Raw genomic sequence first — 19,482 nt, forward strand, 5'->3', positions numbered from 1 at the left:
AATAATGGCACACTTAAAAAGTACTAAATATAGTCAGAATGTGTATTAGCTTCTCTGCGGTGCACAGCTAGCAGGGTAGTGCTAGCACAGCTATTGTTTATCTTTATTTTTCCCTTTTATTATTGTTAATTAGTTAACTTGTTAAAGAGTGTGACTAAAAATAATTCTCTGGGGTCAGATGATCCAAATTTGAATATAAATGTTACGATGAAGAGAAACTGTTTGAAAATGTTGTTTAAGATGTTGTTAAAGATGTATTTAAATGTACTTTATTATGCACATTTTCCCTGTCATGCCGTGCATGTTAAAAATAAACTTTTCTACCTCAAGTATGTTCTAAATATTTTTTATGTTTACTTAAAAGTAATTTGAAATTCAAATTAATTATAGAAAAAATATACTTTCTGTGTACTGTTGAAGTGTACTTTAAATGTGCTAACAATATACTTAGTATAGTGAGTGTTACTTTAGACATACTAAAGTACAACTTAGTGTACTTATCTGTACTATTTTGAGACAACATTAAGATGAACTATAGTATGCTTTAGTACAACTTTTTAATTTTTATTTGTTTTTTGTAAATATATTTAAAATACAATGGCAATACATTATGATTAAATTAGAAATATACTTACAGTATATTCTAAATGTAATAATAGTCATCTTAAAAGTGGATTTAAGTATACTTTAAATCGAACTAAAGAACATTATAAATAAGTACAGTATTAGTAGAGAAAAGTGTACTTAAGTACATTTAAGTTCAACTTAATGGTGTCTCAAAAAAGTACAGTCAAGTACACTAACATGTATTTTAGTATATCTTAAGTAGCAATAATGATATATCATTAGTATACTAAGTACGTTTTTAAGTACTCGAAAATAACACACTTTGAGTACAATAATTTTGTGCTTATGAAGTACACTAAGTGTGCTTAAATTTAGTATGTTAAAGTATACTTTTTTTTCGCCTGGGTAAACCAAACACCTAAGTAACCCATGAACCAATAAAACATCCTTAATATTCAGGTAACAGGTTAACTCACCAGGAAGCCAAAATACATCAATGTGCCCAAGAGTAATGAGAAATGAATGACTTACAGTTTGCAGTTATGCTTCATGGTTAAGTTGGGATACTCACAGAACTGCAGTTAAATATCCATGATAGACCTTTGAAGGAAGGAACAGTTTACTCATGGTCCAAATTTCAAATGAGACTTAACGAGCACAATCCCCGATTTCCTTCACACATTATCAGTGATTTATATTCAACATACAAGTCCAATAGTTGTGCTTTGCCACACAATACTCACATCAGGTTCAGATGAGATGCTCTTCTTTACTTCAAAAAGTCTTGAACCGGTTCCCTTTTAAGTGAAACGCACCAGATGCTTCTCAGCTGCCTCTCGCTCCTGGTCTTCTGCCGAATGTCAGTCCTCCTGCTCCTTTTAAAATGGCTCCTCTGCCTCCGGCCAGGTGTCCCCCAATCTCGCTGATTGGGGAGAGAGTGATGCTCTTCGTCGCCACTCAGTGGGTGGCGGCGGTATACGCCGTCAATCACCCCACCTCAGACCCGCCCGGGCCGAGGTTTAAGTGGCGGGATGCCACAACACGCACACACTATAGGTACACACCATATAGATACGCACACACCATAGTTACACACCATATAGATACACACCATAAAGATAAACACACACACACACACACACACACACACACACACACACACACACACACACACACACACACACACACACACACACACACGCACACACACACACACACACATACACACACAAAAGATACACTTAGGGCTTAACCCAGAGTGAAAATGAAAATGCTGCGCGCCAAATTTATGTGTATACTTTATTGTGCATGCAAACTTTTTCATAATGCTTTATCTAAATAAACGAAATATGCGGTTTATTATAGCTTTGAATAGCTACCTGACTGCTATGCTATCCCCAAATGTCTAAAGTTCCATCCAAGTTATTGCAAATGAATACAAGTGAGGCAGACCTTACACACACACACACACACACACACACACACACACACACACACACACACACACGCACAGATCTGACTGATAGGATAGGCTAGGACACTTGAGGTGGTAAACAGGTTTTTGTTTATGCTCTTGCCAGAAGGACTATGTCTATCTAGACTAGGCTACTTATAAATGTTTATGAATATTTTATTTTTATTTTTTTCCCAAAGATCATATTCGGGGCTAATTAAATAACATCCGAGGCTTTATCCCCGAATAAAACAGCATAGGGACGCCACTGCCTTAAGCTAACTTATTTATACACGATAGCAGACACTTTAAATAATAGTTATAATTACATGCAACTTATTTCAAATTTCAAATAGTATACTAGATACATACAAATATATATAAAGGAAAATATACGAAAATGAAATGGCTAAAGTTAGTGCAAAATTATGATGTAGTCGAGTACAAACAGTCTACTCTCATTGCAGTCTTTGGAAGTTAATTCTGACTGATATACTGTTATCTTCCACAGCATGACATAACACATCTCAGGAAGTGGTGGTGCTCCACTGTGTTGGAGAATCTCCATACTGAAGGGAGATTCTGAAGCAGATTTCCTGTGAATTCCAATATTAACACAACCTTAACAATGACCTACACAAACTATTTGTGTGTGTGTGTGTGTGTGTGTGTGTGTGTGTGTGTGTGTGTGTGTGTGTGTGTGTGTGTGTGTGTGTGTGTGTGTGTGTGTGTGTGTGTGTGTGTGTGTGTGTGTGTGTGTGCAGTCATTGCAGACGGTTTGCTCATTTCACGGAGGAGGGCAGAGAGATGGCAAGAGGAACCTATCTTCGCTATCCCGAGGAAGCGCAAAGTGTCCGAAATGGAGGAGACATAATATTTGTCTTTTCTTTATTTTTTATTGGTTTGTTTGAAGAGAAGAGCAGAAAATAAAATTGATAATAATGGATACCAATTCCAAGAAACATATTATTTGAATCGAAATTAAATCATATATTGGTTATTAAGCACACAATATACACCGCAAGAAAATAAAAAGGCAGACGTTTTTTGCAAAGCAAACAATTTCTGTTCCCTCTCGAGGCCGCTTTGGATGAAAGCATATGCACAATGACAAACGTGAGTAATTCATTTGAGCACCTTGCACATGTTTCAGCGATCAAAGCAACGCTTGGAAGAATCTTTTGGGGGAAATGAGCGACAGGTAGGCCTACTATTTTATATTTGTTGTTGAAGTATTTGAATGTATCTACATCAGCAAAGAAAGAAATAATAAAATACACCATGTTTCTATGATACCTTGGATCCAGTTAGATTTTATCAGAAAACATGATCTGTTCATGTGTTTTAATAAATTATAAAAAATAAAATAAACATTTTAGGCTTCATGAGATTGCAGAGTGCTTTGGAAAAACCTTCAGACATCTATAACTTCCTTAGACGCAATCAGGCATTTCTTACTGTCTCCATGGTCAATTGACTGCTGATTGGCAGATTTTGATATGAACACAGGACATTGTACAGGATATATGAACACATGAAATGGGACATAAATCTGGGGCCAAAAATCCTGAGGTGAAATCAACACATCATGACACAAGAAACAGACATTCACACTTTTTTTTCACTTTTTGAATTTATTTAGCGCTTTTCTAGACACTCAAAGACGCCTACAGTGAAGGGGGGGGGGGGGGGGGGGGAGAGACCTCACTAACCACAACCAGTATGTAGCACCCATTTTGGTGATGCACGGCAGCCAATCGGCGCCAGAACGCTCACCACACACCAGCTTGAGATGGAGAGTGAGGGATGAGTTGGAGAGAGAGGGAAAAGAACATTTAACACTACTATGGACCACATGTAAACCCTATCGACCACATGTAAACCCTATCGACCATATTTAAACACTATCGACCAAATTTAAACATGTAAACCCTATCGACCACATTTAAACATGTGAACCCTATCAACCACATTTAAACCCTATCGACCACATTTAAACCCTATCGACCACATTTAAACACTATCGCCCACATTTAAACACTATCGACCACATGTAAACCCTATCGACCACATTTAAACACTATCGACCACATTCAAACACTATCGACCACATTTAAACATGTAAACCCTATCTACCACATTTAAGCATGTAAACCCACGGTGTAGTAAAGTGTAAAATAATATCTGCAGGCTGATTTGATGGTGAGTTTTATTTTTGTTGTTTATGCGATTGGTATTAATATAGTCAACATAAAGATCCATTTCGCAAATCAATTAAGAATATACCGTTTTATCTTCTCCTTAAATGTACACACATATTCCCTGTGGATGCTATGCTACGTTGCATGTTAGGGCACTTAGCATGCTAGCTAGCAAAGATTCGGACACAGAGCCTCTGATGCTCAGCCTACCCTGGGGAAGTAACAGATGAAAATATCCAAGTTCTCCGTATTTCTGACCAAGAGGAAATAAAAGGGAGGGAATGATGAGTTCTCAGGTGGCTCTGACCTTTAAGTTTGAGGTCAGCTGACATTTTCAGAAACAAAATCTCTTGTAGTTTCATACACACAGATCTGTGTGTCTGAAACAATGACAGATGTTCTTCCAATCAGGAAGAGCAGCGGACCTTTAACCTCCGCCCCCACAGCGGAGGCCGCGCTGCATAGCCTGTCTCCTCTGCAGCGTCTTGCGCTATGAAGGGGTTCCCCAGAACATCATGTAACAGCACCACCTGGTGGTCAGAAGTGGAAAATACACTACATAGAATCATGTCATGCAAGATGGTAAAAACTGACACAATCTTGATACAAAAAAACACATGAAAACATAAGAATGTATCATCTTAAATTAGTCATTCATGACTATTTTTTTTTTAACAATATTGATGAATTCAAATCACAGACCAAACTGTATGGTCAAGAAGCTTCTGAAGCATTTTACAAACCTCTGAAAAGTCGTTGGTCTCTGCCTTCCTGGTGGCCGACTCAGCCATCCAGTTCCTCAGGACGTACCTGGGGTTCACACGTGTGGATACATTCACAGCACTTTAGAAGGGGTGACCTTGAATCTTGGCGATTCAAAACTTTGATAGGAAGACATATGTCTTTAATAGTCGAGAAGCCGAAACTGTTGCCGGGTGACAGTGGGACATTCCAGGGAGTGATACAAAAACTCGGCGTCTAGAAGGAAAAGCCTAGAAGTTATGCAATGTTTTCTTTGTGGGGCTGGCTTAATGATTAGGTCTTCTGTATGCAATCTGCTGTGTTATGTTTAAACAACACAAAATTATTGAGCACTATTGAGCCGCAAAAATGTGTATCTGGATCAATCAGATTAGACGCTGAGAAATCATACTCGCGGATACTACCCGAGTTTACTCTCTTCTTTAAGCGTCTTTAAAATGGAATTCGGGGGGGGGTACTTGTATTAGTAACTGTTTTGGTAAAGAAAATCAATAGTATAATGTTACAATATAAATAAAATAATAACAGTCCTTCAACCAATCAGACCAACGATCGCAACAATCGCTTCCCTGCCGTCATTGTGTTAAACCAGCCAATAGCGCACCAGGGGGGAAAACCAGCTTGGTGATTGGCTCTGGTAAAAGCGGATTGGAAACGGAAAGAAATGTATTGCCCTCCAGCCCCTGCTGCAGAGCGAATTCAAATCACCGCAGAACGGGCTGGGGGTACCCAGTCCAACACCGTAGCCTATCTCAACAATAACCGCATTTCATATATTTATTTTTATTTCAATATTTATACTTAAAAATAAAAAATAGAAATAAAAAATGAAGCGGAATCAATTTGTGGTGCTCAGTGTTGATTCTGTGGCTCTGCGCCACACATTGGTCTATGTATGGGAAACACTGCAGTTTCTTGAAAAATAAACCATATGTTGGGCTGAAATCGGGTGATTTGGTGAACTTACTCTTCATCCGGTGCCGTCGATCCTCGTCATTATCGCCTTCCTGTCCTGGTGGACAAACGGGGTGTTACAGGAGGTCAGGGATGAAGAACTTCATGATTAAGTACTTTGTGAAGTACCAGGTGGTACAGGCACTCACCATGTGCAAAGCCATCCACGGGGCGATCAGGTGAGCTGTTTCCCTGACAACCGTAAAATAAATTACCTTCAATGAGGGAAATATGGGGGTTTATATTTCTTGTCTGTTTCATATGGAAGTGCTTCAGAATTTACAGTATTTTAGTCATACAATCAAATAGTTACAGCACTGTACATACACAACCCAGTCTCACAGAAATACGTGACATTGTCACGTAATTTAATCTATTCACTCGTGATCTGGGACACGTAATTTCAATTTTTTCATGCCAAAAGCACAAATTTCTAACAATATGAAAGCTTTTGGCCACCCGTTTCTACTTTCACCTTTGATTCTGGGAAATTGTGACAATTCACAGTCTAGATATATTTAATGCAGGTGCGCTGCTCTGTAGGCAAACCGCAATCGAAAAAAGGTATCTGCTTCATTATTTTTCGAATGAGTTAGAAATTTGTGCTTTTGGCACGAAAAAATTGAAATTACGTGTCCCAGATCACGAATGAATAGATTAAATGATGTGACGTGACAGTTTCACATATTTCCGTGAGACTGGGTTGACATACAAGGGAATCCGATGCGGAACCAGGATCATGCTAGTCTGAGCTCTACAGCCTCTGAAGACCACAACACAAACCACATCTTACCTTGATGGACAAAGACACCCAGAAACTTCCATACCTCAGCTTAAAGATAGCTTTGTGTGTGCGAGTAAGTTGAAACATTTAAATCTTTTGGGACCTTGGACTGTACCTCTCTCTTTAGTCTTTCCTCACGTTTCCGTCATAGAACTGATCTCTCCAAACCGACTGCTCATTCACCACCAGACTACCAAGACACAAGAACACAAAAATACATTTCATTACACAATTTTAATCGTGTTATGAAAGTATTGAGGGGGGGCTTATCATATTGAGCTTTATGTGAAAGTTGTAGAAGAAGTTTATATAATTTATACGAGTTAATTTACTAGAAAAGTGTTTACAATGTTTAGTCAATTAATTATTTACATATTTATGTTAAACAATTATTATTTACAAATGTACATATAACAGTCAGGATATTCTGTTGAATCTGCCTGTCTGATTCCCTCAAATTTACCTCAGTCTAAGTTCTAGCTCCTGATTGGTTAGTTCAGTCACGTGAGGGGTCCGAACAAGGAAGTGGAGTTGTTGTGAGATGTGAAGAAAAGTAAAGTACCGCTTGAGAAAGTCGTCCATCTCCATCCTGCTGTTTATTCTCATAAAGAGTGATCCACCACCACATAACGAACCCTCACGTTACACAAGCATGGATGGGCTCATTGTGGAACTGGGGAGTGGTTTCATCATGAATATACAATGTGGGTCGGCCCACTTAGTTTATTTTTATGTTGGATTATGTTAGATATATTCAGATTGCTTTGCAAAAGTACCAAATAGTGCATGAATAGTATTGCAACAATGGCTGTCCTACTTCCACAACCTTTGCATTCGCCAAAAGTCACAATTTAATAGAAATCAAGAACATCAATAACTTTATACACATGCTCTAAGCAAAGGCAATTTATTCAGAATCAGTTGAGCAATGTTCTGTTTGGGTCCCACAAAGAGTTGTTGTACAATTTTGTTTTATTAAAACGGGGAAAAAGATAATGAACAGGGGCAATCCTCTGTAAATATAATATTTTTTTAGTGCAGCCAGGGTTAGGACGGCAAGGATGGTTAGCTATCCAACCCAGACAGGTGTTGTCCAATAAAGGGACACAGTGTAATATTTTAAGTCATTTATTACCTAAAATCAACGTATTAATTCTTAAATAATTGGTGTAAAATTATCTCTGCCAAAAATCTCACTTATCCTCCTGAGCGAAGGATAATTAATATGCAGTTACATAGGACGAGTAAGCTTCATGGAGGCTTCCATGTTCTTCCGGTCTATGAACTGCCAAGGGGGACAAAAAGCACTATGTGGTACAGGAAATGCAAACGCATTTTCACTCTGAGCCAGCGTGAATGATGACTGAAATAATTCACTATCTTGCTCGAGGAGTAATTACTCAATACATCATTAGCTTACACTAATGATTCAATGCAGTTTGAAAGTTGTTTGAAATAACAAACCTCATCATCACTCGAATGACTCGATGAGGTAGTATTGGATGTCATGACACAGCTTCTTGGCACATACTGCCCACCGTAGTTTTTGAACAAGCGAGCACTATTAGTTTGAATGCAATATACAATTGTACCACTAGATGGGAGTAATTTTTACACAGTGTCCCTTTAAGATCTCTCCTCACAGTTGCAGTACATCCAGGTAAACAGCAGGTGGTACCGTTTAAGACATCCCCACACAGATGCAGTACATTCTGGTAACCAGCAGCTGGTATCGTTAAGACAACCCCTCACAGGTGCAGTACATCCTGGTAACCAGCAGGTGGTAGCGATGAAGCAGAGCTATATCCAAAAGAGCAAGAGGCCTTGGATAAGACGTGGCCTCACTGGGGCCATCACAAGTGGAACGTAAACAATCTAGTAAATAAGTCAAATAAAATCAAGATTCATCAGATCATGTATCAGTCCAGGTAATTAAGCACCATAGGATATGCAGATGAACAAATGAAAATTAGCTATTTGCTAACTCTGGCACATAACATTTTGAGTGTAAACTAAAAATGTCAATTGATGTGCACTGTCACTTTTAAAAAAACAAATAAACAAAAATAAATGCAGCAAGCATATTGTCCTGTTTAACTAAATGGATGAGTCACTTAGACCACTTTGACGGTGCTGTACAACTCTGAGGTTTCTGCCGCCTCTGTCAGGTCACTCTCTCTAAAAAGAAGAAAGCAGATCCATTTATCGATCCATTGGGTTGATAAAGTCCCAAAGTGTAGATTATATTATCTCTTTAGAAATACCAAGAGAAGCTTACCCAGGACCAGCGTTTAGTCTCTTAATGTTGACCACAGAATAAAAGACTGCTTGGTCTGATTGGACATTAGAGCCAACCCAACAGCGAGGGACTTCCTGGTTCTCTGAGCGAGAGGTGTGGATGCTGGCATAGGTATGGTCATCCTGCTCTTCTATTGGTTCTCTCTGTGCTGCAGGAGCCAATCGATTGGTCAGAGCTGAAACGTTTTCATACAGAGGACCTGGTAGTGGCTATCGGGGAGTGAAGAAAGAAGAGATCATTTAGAAAACACTTTACATTTCCTGAAGACAGTCATCTAGAGACCCTTGGTCGTGAATAGTGGTCTCACCATGCAGGCTGCATGTAGGCCTCACTAACTTACTGCAAGCTTTCCTCTATCTGTACAGCTGCTAAAACATTTTTTATCTCTGAACTTGATTTGCTTCTTTAAAGCAAATTTAGACATCTGTACTTAAATTCAACAAACTTCTCATTCTGTTCGCTGGCAGAAGTCTCCCCAGATCCCAGATTTTCCTCTCACCCTTTGTGATCTCACCCTTGATCTCACCCTAGATCCCACCCTAGATCGCCCGCTTTTAGCAAACATGACAAGTTGTGCGGTTTCACCTCATGCTGTATTCCCCTCCCTGCCAGAGCCCTATTTCTGGCCCCACTGCTAGTTGATGACACATTTCCCCTGCCAGACACCGTCTCTATCCCTCCACCACACTTGAGGAGCTAATCAAACAATTCATGTGTATCACCTTCATCCTCATCTCCTCCTCTTCCCTGCTAGACCTCTGTCTCAAACCCCAAATATCCCTTCCCTTGTCTCACAGCCCAACATCTTTATCTTCAGCTTTTGCATAGCTTTCAGTTGAATTGCTCCTCATTCAGTCAGTTGATAAACCCTGACCACTGATTGAACTTCACAATGGTGGCGACTACCAAAGAGATGGTTGGAGTTTTCACATTTGTGTAAAGATCTCTAGGTAAGATCGACCCTCGTCCTGATGAAACATTAGAAACGCCCAGTGAGGTACACTCTCTTGTAAAATCATTATGACAGAAGCAATCAGTTTCGTAACAGTTCTAACATTCATTCTGTCTGGGAGGTCTGTAGCATATCCCCACTAAAATGGCCATTGTTTTAAGCTGAAGAATGTCATTATAATCAACATTATCAACATTGTCCTGTGAAGAAGCAACAGGACAAATAAAGGAATGTGAAGCGAGAAAGAGAGAGACAATATCTCACCTCATCCACAGTAAGACAAGGAGGAGTATGGTAGCCAGTAGGACAACAATGGTTGTTACAGCTACCATTGCTGGATGTGATGATGAGGATGATGATGATGATGATGATGATGATGATGATGATGATGATGATGTCACTGGAACATAGTCAGTTGATTACAAACACTGATGGCAAAATGCAACATAAATAGGCCAATTTTGAACTGTGTGCCTCTGACTATGTAAAAAGTGTGTGTTTCTTTTAAATGAGCAATTACCTTTAATTATCAAAAATGTGGAGTTATGATATCCGATTGCTTTATGTGCTTGGCAGTAATAGTTTCCTCCAAGCTCAGATGTGATATTAGTGATGGAGTAGTTCTGTCCTGATGCTTTCACTGAGTCTTCATGTTCCTTGAACCAGGTGTACTCAGCTGCTGGGTTGGCATCACTGCTGCAGCTCAGAGTCACTGAACTGCCCTCCTCTATTTCACCAGAGGGACTCACGGTCACTGAGGGGGTCTTTGGAGCGTCTGTCATGAACACAAAAGCTCACATCTTGAGACACAAAGAAACATGTAAAAACAGCATGTACATTTATATTCATGACAGTACTAATGATGATGCAAATCACAAAGTGGAGAAATTTGGGTTAATCATAAATGTTGAAATATTTAAGCTCGTTTTATTGCGTATTTTGTTAACTCACATTTAACATCAATAGACTTGGTGACAGATTTTTTCCTTAGGACATTCTGAGCGTCACAGCGATATTGTCCAATGTCAGAAGATCGGATGGGTTTAAAGATGAGCTGTGGTCCATGGTTCATGTACCTGAAGGAACCATCTCTAACAACCTTGAACCAGGTGTACTCAGCTGCTGGGTTGGCATCACTGCTGCAGCTCAGAGTCACTGAACTGCCCTCCTCTACTTCACCAGAGGGACTCACAGTCACTGAGGGGGTCTTTGGAGGGTCTGTTGACAGTTACATTTCATTAATCATATTCATTAATCATTAATACCGGCAGTTTGTCCATCTACCGATAGAGTGAGGAATGTATTTAGGCTATGTATGTTGTGTGTGTGTGTGTGTTTTGTGTGTGTGTGTGTGTGTGTGTGTGTGTATTTTGTGTGTGTGTGTGTGTGTGTGTGTGTGTGTGTGTGTGTGTGTGTGTGTGTGTGTGTGTGTGTGTGTGTGTGTGTGTGTGTGCGTATGTGTGTGTGTGTGTGTGCGTGTGATGTATGTATAATGTATATATGTATGTATGTATGTATATATATATATTTACATTAACATTTAGGGCATTTAGTAGACGCTTTTATCCAAAGCGACAATAAGTACATTTGTCATAAGAAGTGAAACAATATATTGCTGTCGGTACAGTAAAGATGTTCATAGAACCAAGTACCAACAATCGCTAGGCTAACAAATTCCCCGTATACAGCAGTGATAGCAGCTACTACAGATGTTACACATAAGTATGACCTATGTGTATCTCTAGGACTGTACATCTGATCTACATCACACTTGCAGTGCGTATTGCTGAGGGCTGAGGATGTGCAGTGTTGACTTATTTGGACACACAACACGTTCAACATTAACAGACTTTGAGCTAAACAGTGCAGCAGTGGGGCGGGGCTTCAGGGCTCTGCAGTTCACTTGGTCACTGTACTTGGATGCTGGATACACAACCGTTATATTAGTCTAACAATAACTAGAAGTGTCTCTGTATGTCTGCATGTCCTTTATCAACTTCTCTTTTCGTGTTACACAGGAAGTGTCGTGTCGAGTGTGAAGTATTTTAAAGGAGTGACGTTGGATAAAGCTGCTAGCAGCAACACAGGAGGCCAAGCGATCGGCCCGTTCAGCAGAGGCTCGTTCTGAACAGACTCCGCACTAGTTCATGGTAACTTGTAGTTCTCTCCCCTAAAGGGTCCATTACATCTGGTATCAAGTTCAGTGTTCGGTGGAGGGGACTTACACACTAAAGGAGAGCGGAAACCTTCGTATCCTTCAACAGCACATGAATAGCTCCCTTCAAACTGAATGTAGGCCCTGTAGTTCACTCCCTGTCCTACATTCTGTCCATTCCTGAACCAGATGTAGGGAGGGTCACCAGCTGGACCCGTATGTCGTCATGAGGGGAGAAGCCACCTCCCCCTTCTCTGCCTTGCAAGCCCAGAGAATTAGGCCCGCCAATGAGACACGACCGTTTGAGCGCCACATGTGTGTGTGTGTGTGATTACACACACTTTAACGCAAGTGTTGTACTCTTCTTTGTTATTTGGATTACCGTTCTGCTGTTGGTGTTATGGCGCATAACATTTTGGTTCTTTGCCATCTCTGGTATTTCCACAACGAGACTCGTAGTGGGGGTTATCTCAGCCATGGTTGAGAAGGAATTGGGAGAAAGGAACTTTGGATTTGACTCCCTTGACTCCCTGAAGTACCCCGACATGGAGGAGAAAGGGATTGTGGCCAGCGATTGTCTCCCGCTCGAACCCCGCTTCCCGCTCCCCGCTGCCCGCTGCCGAGGAACCACCGCCACGGTGCTGCCCGCTGCAGGAGGCGGTGGTGCCTAAGCGCTGCCCGCTGCCGAAACGGTGGTCCCTCGGCAGCGAGAAGAGGGGCTCAAGCGGGAATCAATCGCGGGCGACAATCTCTTTCTCCTCCATGTCTTGGTTCAGTCTACTTCAGATTGATGTGGACGTGGAAGAACCAGAGACGTCGCAGAACCCGACGCAGTCGTTTGAGATTCATAATATCGTCTGGAGGCGCACAGCTTTTGGTCATGATAATATGTATTATATGATATAGATATCTATGTATAATATAAAGATATAGAGTTTCAGATATAGAGCTTCAGGAAACCCACCGGTGCACCCGGAGTGTTCTAGAATGTCACAGAACACGCTGTGTGCGCCTCGCCATTGCGATACATCCACTGTAAACAGAGCGCATGGTACCGTGGCCGCAAGCTGCTCAGGGCCACACCCCCACCCTCCTCCATGACCCACCTCTCTCCTCCTCTTTGCATTAAAGCTACAGACACCAAAACAGCGCGTTTGGGGACAGCTCAATGTGCGACTGGCTCGTTGTGGCTGTAACTCTGCCTCACGGCTGAATGTCGGGAACGTCTTCAAATACTGTGTTTGGGGCCCACTAATATCTATATTAAAGCACCCATAAAGTAGTATGCCATAGGACCTTTAATGTATTATGGTAGGGTAGGGTACTGTGTTTAGTGGCCATAGGCCTCGGCCCTGTAGTGCTTCTGTTGGAGCAATGTGACTAAAAGCTTTGTAATTACTTAGATGTGAAGACAAGGAATGTAGAGGAGAGGAGGTGAGGAGAGGAGTCAAGGAGAGGAAGTGGGAATAGTGCAGAGGAGCCAAGTATGGCGGGAAGAAGAGTGGAGACAGGGAACATATAGGAGTAGAGACAAGGAGGAGGAGAGAATAGGAGACAAAGAGAGGAGTGGAGACAAGGAGAGGAGAATAGCAGAGAGGAGAGGAGAGAGGAGAGGAGAGAAGAGCAGGAGGGCGGCGAGGAGATGGCATGCAGTGTGTTAACTATAACTGGATCAAAATCTAACATTGCAGCAGATTCCATGTCTTAATCAACATTAACAGAATAAATGGGAGGAAAACAGTAGCTTTTGACTTTCATGTTTTTTCAAAAAGCAGAAAAGAAACTCAATTAACCCTCTGATGATGTGAATAGTTCAGGATTGTCTCGCAACCAGGAAATGGCCAACAGACCTCAAATGACTGATGAACCCTGACGGAAATATATAAAGTGGACCTTTAGCGGACCGTATTCTAGTGGTCTGTTTAACCATACGTTCTAGAGGGTGATTCTTTAATGTCATATTTATTATTATTCTATCTTCATCATGCTGTGGTTTCACCCTCTCCTCGTTCCAGTTGCTTGGTCGTCTTGTTATTGAAACATTTCAACTAAATGTTAACAATTTAAATGAACCAACCTGGTACTGACAGAAGAAATGCTAGAAATCCTCTTGCTGCTGATCTTAAATCCATAGTGAGGCCTCTCCTCTTTCACTCAGTTGTTCTGGGAGGTATTTGAACACTCCTGAAGGTAGAACATAAAATAAAATATTTCATACTATGAGTAATGCATCAGTTTTTAAGGCTTTTTAAAATGATGAATTACTCTATGAATTACATTTGTTAAGCATTGAAATAAAGTTAAGAAAATAAAAATTCTAACTGTAGCGCAGAAAGCTGGTCTGACATCTAGTCTGTGGTTCCAGTTCATGCAGTTAGCTGAACAGACACCACAAAGTATTGAAAGACTTCCTTCCTCTTCACACCATGATTTGCAGAAAAAAGGAACAGAAGCCGGAGAACTACTGTGTCTGGTAACCCTTCCTTTTACAGTCCCCTATTTACTAGGTATTTACCTGGTAAATATATGGTAAATATAGTATATTATTGGGTAATTACCACTGGTAATAAGAAGGTAAATACAGAAGAAATACAGCTTAAGTACTAAGAAAAACCTCCACTAATACCCATCAACTCAACTAAGTACCGTGTAGTTGTAACTGTTTTACGATGGTAATAACTCAGATATAATTGTGTAGATCCCAGGAAAGTAGGCAACCAATTCTTAGAAACAACTCTTCTTGTACCCATCAATTCAAGTTACAATTGTAGTTCTCCAAGGTTTATGTTGGTAACAGCCCAGGTTTAATTATTTACTATCTAGAAATTAACATAGTACTTCCCAATAAATTACTATTTCTTAGTTAGTTATTGTTCATAGCTGCTGATGTTTGAAGGACGCTCGGCTGTTTCCAGGTGGGGCTGAGCAGCGCGGACTGTATTCCAGTGCTGTTGCGGTCACAGTGATGTTCTTATCCTTAATCATTATTCCATAAGGTGTAACGTGTGTGGTATGTACTCCAGACCACTGCACGTCAACACCAGTCCAGTTGCAGAGATTGTTGAGATCAGGCCAGTCAGATCTAACCCAAAACCGGTGACATGAGTTTGCCGTTTACTTTCTTACGGAAGAATAGAAAGTTGGGTTCCAGATAAATTAGCTGTTGTACACGTCTTTAATTATATCTGGGTACACTTGGGGCAGGTGTATTTCCTCCAGAGCCCTTATCATGATGTTACGTGGGAGAGTTCTGAATGCGTCAAAAAAACGTTATTGAATTTTGCACTCTCATGTTTGAAATCATCTATAGCCGTTTTTAAACAAAACACATGTTCATTCATCCCTTGCCCCTCTATAGGCCTTTTTGCTTATTGGACAAGATGTTTGCATCCACCAGCCAGGGAAGGATACGTCTAAGAACGCATTTCATGAACACTTTGTAAATTGTTGGTAGAAGGGTAATATCCCTCCAAGTGCTGGGGTCATTCGGCACATTATCGTTCATGGGTATTCTATGAATTAGTGCTCCTTGCCATGATTCAGGAACACGTCTGTTAATGAGACAAGTGCTGAAGATCGGTAATAGTGTTTCTTTCCAAATGCACACAAACACACACACACACACACACACAAAACCAGACTCACACCCATTAATCTTCTGCCCTGCTGATCCTAACGCACACACCTTGAGGCAGCTGAACAGACACACACTCTACCACACACACACACACACACACACACACACACACACACACACACACACACACACACACACACACACACACACACACACACACACACACACACACACACACACACACACACACGTGTCATGTCTGGTTACTTGAGTCTTACTTCTCAGAGGGTTGCTATCCCCAAGATGTGGGACAGCACAACTCTAGAGAACAACACCCATGTGTTGCTCAGTGAATGATAATCTTCCTTTTAACAATCGTTTCTTTCTTTATTTTTTTTACAGACAATTTCCATCATCGGACCATCATACAGTAAAACCATCCTCCATCCCTCCCTCCATCTCTCCCTCTCCACATTAAAAAAAAACACTGAAAATACAACAACCAGAAGAGCAGGAGCACGAGTGCTTTCCGAATCAGTTATGATATTGTTGGGAAAAAATCAGATACAATGCATGCATGCTTCTTTATTGACTTCTTAAACAGCAGGTAAGTCAGGATGACAGCATTGAATCGGAGTGAAACTAGAAAAGAAAGATACAAAAAATGCTGTGATGGATTTCTATGAAATAACAGGTAAGTATATGATGGTACAGTTGTCTTACAGGCTCAAACACATTACGCTGCTACTTTTTTACAAACTTAGAAAACATATCAGCAAACTCGTCAATATAAATCAATATAACTTGTTAAACATGTAAAGAATGTGTAACACTTAGTCATTGCTTTCTGAGGGATACACACAAAGGATTACTCAAGGATTAACAGCCATGAGGTGATACAAACACGCCATCATGTCTTCTCTCGTTGTGTTTACACTGTTACTTCCTGCTTCCTGTTACTAGGTTGCTTTCAAAATAAAGGCTCCACAATACCTTTGCAACAATAAAACGTTTCAACAGTAACTTTCAGTGTCTTTTAATATAAAAACTATTCAGGGCAGAACACTCCCCGTCTGGCAATTACTGATGCCAATTAAAACTTAACTTTCCTAACTTGACCTTTGACTTTCCTTTGCCAGGAGTAAGACCACATCTGAGATAGGCCTTAAGAATGTCTTAATTTTGTCTTGCGATGTTGTCCTGACCTCGACTTTGCGGACCTTCCCATCACCACTTGGACTGGTAGAAGTGACCAAACCCATTGGCCATTCATTGCGTTGTGATTGGCTCTGTTTAAGTAGCACAATGTCTCCAACTTCCAGGTTTCGACATGCCGTGTGCCACTTACGTCTTGGTTGAAGGGTGTGGAGGTACTCATTTCTCCATCGGGTCCAAAACTCATTCACAAGTGCCTGCACTTGTTTCCACTGACACTTGAAGAGATCCTTTTCATCAAAACTGCCGGCTGGAGCAGGCACACCTGGTTTCTGGGTCAAGAGCATAGCAGGAGTCAGCAGCATTGGTGAGGAAGGATCAGAAGAGACAGGGACTAATGGTCTGGCATTGATTATCGCCGACACCTCTGCCATTAGAGCACAGAGCACTTCGTGAGTCAGGTGAGTATGTTTAGTTTGCAGGAACATGGAATCAAGTATCCTCCGGGTTACGCCAATCATGCGCTCCCACACGCCTCCCATGTGAGATGCGTGCGGGGGGTTGAATTCCCATGTACAACCATTCTCATGTAGGTACCTCAATGTGTTGGTTTGACTTGGATCATCTGGTCTCATGCCTAGTTCTGAACTGGCTCCAACAAAGTTTGTACCTCGATCCGACCTCAGTTGTTTCGCTGGTCCTCTTAAGGCAAAAAACCTTCGCAGGGCATTGATGCAACTGGCTGCATCCATGGACTGTATGACTTCCACATGCACAGCTCTAGTGCTCATGCATGTGAAAAGTATGGCCCACCGCTTACTCTGAGCTGCGCCACCTCTAGTGCGTCGGGTGACCACCTCCCAGGGACCAAAAACGTCTAATCCCACATATGTGAATGGTGGTGACAAGCTTAGACGCTCTGGAGGGAGGTCAGCCATATTTGGACCTCAAGTTTTCCTCTCAGCTTGCGGCAGGTGACACAGCTATGAAGGACTGAACTTATCAGCCTCTTACCAGCAACAATCCACAGGCCTGCAGCTCTTATTGCACCTTCAGTGAATTGCCGTCCTTTGTGTTCCACCTTTGTGTGGTAATGATTCACCAGTAATGTTGTAACATGACTTTGTTTTGGGAGAATGATTGGATTTTTCACCTCTGGTTCAATTGATGCAGATCTCAGACGTCCCCCAATTCGTAAGATCATCACACATGAAGGGATCAAGGTTCAAGATTGCACTTGATCTCGAAATTGCTCTGTTCTCTTGTAGTGCAGTGTACTCTTCTGTATAAGTGTCTCTTTGTACAGACTTGAGTATGGCCAGCTTGGCTGCTGCCAGTTCCTCTGGGCTACGTGGCTTATTGCACTGATGCCATCTTTTGCATGTAGTCGGTGAGTCAGACCTGTATGAATGAGTTTGATGGATCAAGAAGGAAACTGCTCTCAGCAAAGACTCCCAAGTGGAGAAGCGCTGGAAACGTCCTGAGGTAAGTTTACATTCACTTATGCGAGTAGCAAAGTGGTCAGCTGAGGTCTCACATCTGCATCTGTTTCAGGATCCACCAGCTTAAAGGACTCATTTGTTTCGGCCAGAAGTGGTTTGTGAAGGAACTCTGGCCCTGTAAACCCACATACTGTTGGTGAGCTGTGACGCGGGCACAGACCTGGTGGCCAGATCAGCTGGGTTTTGATCCGTAGGCACATGATGCCACTGTTGGGGAGAGGTTGTCCTGCGTATCCGGTGAACACGATTGTGTACATACACAAAGAATCGCTTAGAGTTATTGTGTATGTAGCCGAGGACAACTTTGCTGTCACAGTAAAACCTCACTGCGTCTGGCTTGTGGTCAAGCTCGTCGAGGATCAGTTCAGCCATCTCGACAGCCAGCACAGTGCCACATAGTTCGAGGCGAGGGATGGTGGGCTCTGGTTTGAGGGGCTAGCTTTGCTTTCCCGAAGCACAGTGATTCTTTCCATGTTTCCCCACTGTTTAACTTGTCTGCAGGAAGTTCAGTGTCCCATTCATGAACGTCAGCAGAAAGTTCTCTGAGCAGTGCTCGGCCCCTGATGGTCACTGGTGCGACCAAGCCCAATGGGTCAAAGAGGCTATTGACGGTGGATAGCACTCCACGGCGGGGTGAACGGCTTGTCGTTTGACTGCAACTCTGAATGTGAAAGTGTCAGAGTCTATGTTCCAGCACAAACCAAGGCTTCTTTGTACTGGAAGCACTTCTTCATCAAGGCCCAAGTCTTTTAGGCCCGCAGCCAGTTCTCAGGTGTGAAAGCTTGCAACACTGTTAGAGGCGATTTTATGCAGTTTAAGATTTGATTCTGTCAGTGAAGCTTGAGTGCGCTTGAGCAGATCAATGGCTTCGGCTTCAGTTGGGAGGGAGATGAGCCCATCATCCACATAAAAGTGTCGCTCAACAAAGTGGCGAGAGTCAGAGCCGTACTTCTGTTCACCTTCCTGGGCAGCTCTACGAAGGCCATATATAGCTACTGCAGGTGAAGGGCTGTTTCCAAACACATGGACTCGCATTCTATACTCTGCCACCTCCTTACTAAGATCGTTATCCTTGTGCCAGAGGAACCTTAAGTAATTTCTGTGGTCTTCCTCACCAAAAA

The 19,482-nt window shown here is 41.7% G+C and overlaps 2 protein-coding genes and 1 long non-coding RNA gene across 3 annotated transcripts; all 3 read right to left on the minus strand.

The window, feature by feature from the left end:
* Nucleotides 1–4,186: 4,186 nt before the first annotated feature.
* LOC115536928 (protein adenylyltransferase SelO-like) lies at nt 4,187–5,072 on the minus strand. Its single transcript, XM_030348426.1, has 3 exons — nt 4,965–5,072; nt 4,647–4,751; nt 4,187–4,474 (listed from the first exon to the last, which is right to left on the minus strand). The coding sequence occupies exons 1-3, from the start codon at nt 5,010–5,012 to the stop codon at nt 4,352–4,354; spliced, it is 276 nt and encodes a 91-aa protein (XP_030204286.1). The 5' UTR covers nt 5,013–5,072; the 3' UTR covers nt 4,187–4,351.
* An 872-nt stretch (nt 5,073–5,944) lies between these two features.
* Nucleotides 5,945–7,080, minus strand: LOC115536941 (uncharacterized). The gene is made up of 3 exons (XR_003974751.1): nt 6,837–7,080; nt 6,087–6,129; nt 5,945–5,995 (listed from the first exon to the last, which is right to left on the minus strand). It is a non-coding gene; the product is annotated as an uncharacterized LOC115536941 (long non-coding RNA).
* A 2,053-nt stretch (nt 7,081–9,133) lies between these two features.
* Nucleotides 9,134–11,158, minus strand: LOC115536927 (carcinoembryonic antigen-related cell adhesion molecule 5-like). The gene is made up of 4 exons (XM_030348425.1): nt 10,924–11,158; nt 10,493–10,747; nt 10,237–10,372; nt 9,134–9,229 (listed from the first exon to the last, which is right to left on the minus strand). Exons 1-4 carry the CDS (start codon nt 11,042–11,044, stop codon nt 9,190–9,192), a joined length of 552 nt encoding a protein of 183 aa, XP_030204285.1. The 5' UTR covers nt 11,045–11,158; the 3' UTR covers nt 9,134–9,189.
* Nucleotides 11,159–19,482: the final 8,324 nt, after the last annotated feature.

Source organism: Gadus morhua, chromosome 23 (assembly GCF_902167405.1).
Source record: "Gadus morhua chromosome 23, gadMor3.0, whole genome shotgun sequence".
Taxonomy (NCBI): Eukaryota; Metazoa; Chordata; class Actinopteri; order Gadiformes; family Gadidae; genus Gadus; species Gadus morhua.